Genomic DNA, 4284 nt, shown 5'->3' on the forward strand with positions numbered 1-4284 from the left:
TCCTGGCGACACGGTAGACCAGACAACGTCTAACGTATTGAATGTGAATAAATGATGTTCACGAAAAAAAATTAAGGATTGAGTGTTTTTCTTTCACAACAATATTACGTCAATCGTCTTAAATGTGAATAGAATTGTCACATTGATTCATTTGTAAACGAAATATACTGGTTCCATTGTAGAGGATTGTGTATTTACTTGTTAGTCTATTACTTATGTCTTACCAACAGATAGTTGATTTTATTTACAATGTTACTTTTTGTATGTTTCAGACCTCCATCATTTTGGATAATAAAGTTATCTGAAAATAGTATCGGCCTACTTATCTACTTTGTGTATGAGTTTATTGTTCTATATATATCCGACAAACCAGGAAATTATTTACATGTAAACACAAACCTCTAGTCATGGCGTTTACAACAAACAGTGCTGTGTTTCTTTTATATGTGGTTCTGATACAAACAGGTAAGATGGTGTGTTAAATATCTTCTCGTACACAAAGGTGTGCGCCACTTCCAAGTTCTAACGTAAGAACCTTGTACATGTTTACTTCTAATCATAGTTTTGGTTTTCATTTACCCTGATGTCGTACCCCAGAACGTTTGTGTCCATAGTTTAGACGATATCTCACTGGTTCCCGTCAGCGTCTCGATTGTTAAGGCTGCGTCTTTTCGAATCTTGACAGTGTGTCTTTGATTACAGACGGTGTAACCTTGGTTCTAGACAGTGTGTCTTTGATTACAGACCGTGTCTCCGTGGTTCTAGACAGTGTGTCCTTGATTACAGACGGTGTCTCCTTGGTTCTAGACAGTGTGTCCTTGATTACAGACGGTGTCTCCTTGGTTCTAGACAGTGTGTCTTTGATTACAGACGGTGTATTCTTGGTTCTAGACAGTGTGTCCTTGATTACAGACGGTGTATCCTTGGTTCTAGACAGTGTGTCCTTGATTACAGACGGTGTATCCTTGGACCTAGACAGTGTGTCCTTGATTACAGACGGTGTATCCTTGGTTCTAGACAGAGTATCCTTGATTACAGACGGCCTCTCCTTGTTTCTAGACAGTATGTCCTTGTTTACAGACGGTGTCTCCGTGGTTCTAGACAGTGTGTCCTTGATTACAGACGGTGTCTCCGTGGTTCTAGACAGTGTGTCCTTGATTAAAGTCGGCTTCTTCTTGGTTCTAGACAGTGTGTCCTTGATTACAGACGGCCACTCCTTGTTTCTAGACAGTGTGTCCTTGATTACAGACAGTGTCTCCTTGTTTCTAGACAGTGTGTCCTTGATTACAGACGGTGTATCATTGGTTCTAGACAGTGTGTCCTTGATTACAGACCGTGTCTCCGTGGTTCTAGACATTGTGTCCTTGATTAAAGTCGGCCTCTTCTTGGTTCTAGACAGTGTGTCCTTGATTACAGACGGTGTCTCCTTGGTTCTAGACGGTGTCTCCTTGGTTCTAGACAGTGTGTCCTTGATTACAGACGGTGTCTCCTTGGTCCTAGACAGCGTGTCTTTGATTACAGACGGTGTCTCCTTGGTCCTAGACAGTGTGTCCTTGATTACAGACGGTGTCTCCTTGGTTCTAGACAGTGTGTCCTTGATTACAGACGGTGTCTCCTTGGTTCTAGACAGTGTGTCCTTGATTACAGACGGTGTATCCTTGGTTCTAGACAGTGTGTCCTTGATTACAGACGGTGTCTCATTGGTTCTAGACAGTGTGTCCTTGATTACAGACCGTGTCTCCTTGTTTCTAGACAGTGTGTCCTTGATTATAGACGGCCTCTCCTTCATCCTAGTCGTTATCAATGGCTTCATATGGTGTTTTCCCATTTTTTCCCCTTTGCTTCCGACTCCAATTCTACCCTTTTGCCGGACTTTGTTTGTGTTGTATTTCTGTATGCAATCAAGTTATGTCCCAGGTATGGTGGGGAGTGACTGATGTTTGGCCTTCGTCAAGAGCCGGTCATTTAGCTAGTAGATGATATGTCCTTGTTAAATTTGTAAAATTGATGATCTCTTATTTTTTTACAGTGAAATTTCCGGTAGCAGCCAACGTAAGCATTTACCCATCCCCTGTCGCCATGGTAACAGAGGGGGATGTGTTGTGGCTGATATGTACGTATGACCTGAACGGAGGGACACTGGGACAGTTACAGTGGGGGGATAAGAATAACCGGATTGCTGCAACTGTCACACCTACAGCTACACCCTCTTGTTCTACATTATCACCCGAGAGCTACAGTACAGACTGTACACAATTGTCCTCTAATGAAGTCAGACTGGGAATCCTCAACCCTGTACACGGTGATACATACAGCTGTGTAGTCTTCCTTACAGACTTTACACAGATAGGAAATCAGTCAACACAGGTGTCTGTTGTAGGTAAGTTAGCATTCCCAACTTTGTACACGGTGAAATATACAGCTGTGTTGTCTACCTTACAGACATTACACAGATAGGAAATCAGTCAACACAGGTGTCTGTTGTAGGTAAGTTAGCATCCCCAACTCTGTACACGGTGAAATATACAGCAGTGTTGTCTACCTTACAGACATTACACAGATAGGAAATCAGTCAACACAGGTGTCTGTTGTAGGTAAGTTAGCATTCCCAACTTTGTACACGGTGAAATATACAGCTGTGTTGTCTACCTTACAGACATTACACAGATAGGAAATCAGTCAACACAGGTGTCTGTTGTAGGTAAGTTAGCATCCCCAACCCTGTACACGGTTAAATATACAGCTGTGTTGTCTACCTTACAGACTTTACACAGATAGGTAAGCAGTCAACACAGGTGTCTGTTGTAGGTAAGTTAGCATCCCCAACCCTGTACACGTATACCTGTATACAGCTGTGTAAAGTAGCTTTCTTACTACACACATATAAACAAGTGTCAACACAGGTGTTTGTTTACAGTACGCAAAATTTATTGTATGATAAGCCAGTTACCATTCTTCTATCTTTAAACGATAAGAAATTGATCAAAGTTAAAATAAATCGTCATTATCGACACTGTAATTCGTCAAGTAGAACAACCGTTTCACTAATAACGTTGTGATGGTTATGTACTGGATTTCATATATTGTGCCATAATATACACTTCACATACTGGTACATCTCATTTTGTCTCCTCTTCGTACTTTGTTGCCATGGTTACCAAAACTAATATCTGATTGATCGGAATATTGCCAGGATAGCACCGAAGCTATTTAGTGCTTTGTCAATTCTAAAAAAAAAAAAAAAAAGTATGATTATTTTTTCTCCCATGCATTTCGGTTTTTCTTCAAGAAAAAAACTAAGATTTTTTTTCCTAAGACCAATTTCAGGCGCTATGATGCCACTTACAATGGGGTAGCGTCAACATTTTATGTAACGTAACCACGCCGCAGATTGATAACCTCGTCATTTTATGTAACGTGACCACGCCGCAGATTGATAACCTCGTCTTTTTATGTAACGTAACCACGCCGCAGATTGATAACCTCATCATTTTATGTAACGTAACCACGCCGCAAATTGTAACCTCATCATTTTATGTAACGTAACCACGCCGCAGATTGATAACCTCATCATTTTATGTAACGTAACCACGCCGCAGATTGTAACTTCATCATTTTATGTAACGTAACCACGCCGCAGATTGATAACCTCGTCATTTTATGTAACGTAACCACGCCGCAGATTGATAACCTCGTCATTTTATGTAACGTGACCACGCCGCAGATTGATAACCTCGTCATTTTATTTAACGTAACCACGCCGCAGATTGATAACCTCGTCATTTTATGTAACGTAACCATGCCGCAAATTGTAACCTCATCATTTTATGTGACGTAACCATGCCGCAAATTGTAACCTCATCATTTTATGTAACGTAACCATGCCGCAAATTGTAACCTCATCATTTTCGATTTACATTTCATTCCACAGCAATTTACAATTTGGTTCTGTAAAAGTAAGAGAGAAAAATAATTTAAGATTGCATTAATTTGGCATTATCCTTAACTCATGTTATACCACATATCGCTTTGCTTTTGTCCTATGTCACCATAGTAACCAGAATTCGAACATTGAGTGGCCAAAATATCTTTCATTTAGAATTATAGCTTAAAATTTCCATGAATGTGTGTGAGTGATTTTAAATATATCTCGTCAATTACAAATAATATGGGAGAAAACCTCGGCCAATATTGAAGGGAAAAAAAGAGGAAGCTCGGCCAACATTGAAAAAAACTCGGGCAATATTGAAAACTCGATCAAAAGTGAAAAGTTCTGCCAACATA

The 4284-nt window shown here is 40.2% G+C and overlaps 1 protein-coding gene across 1 annotated transcript; it reads right to left on the reverse strand.

The window, feature by feature from the left end:
• Nucleotides 1–655: 655 nt before the first annotated feature.
• Nucleotides 656–1828, reverse strand: LOC132560788 (zonadhesin-like). The gene has a single exon (XM_060225463.1). It carries the CDS (start codon nucleotides 1826–1828, stop codon nucleotides 656–658), a length of 1173 nt encoding a protein of 390 aa, XP_060081446.1.
• Between the last annotated feature and the right edge of the window lie 2456 nt (nucleotides 1829–4284).

Source organism: Ylistrum balloti, unplaced genomic scaffold, assembly GCF_031769215.1.
Source record: "Ylistrum balloti isolate Yb309-2 unplaced genomic scaffold, AGI_CSIRO_Ybal_v1 Utg371114, whole genome shotgun sequence".
NCBI classification, from domain to species: domain Eukaryota; kingdom Metazoa; phylum Mollusca; class Bivalvia; order Pectinida; family Pectinidae; genus Ylistrum; species Ylistrum balloti.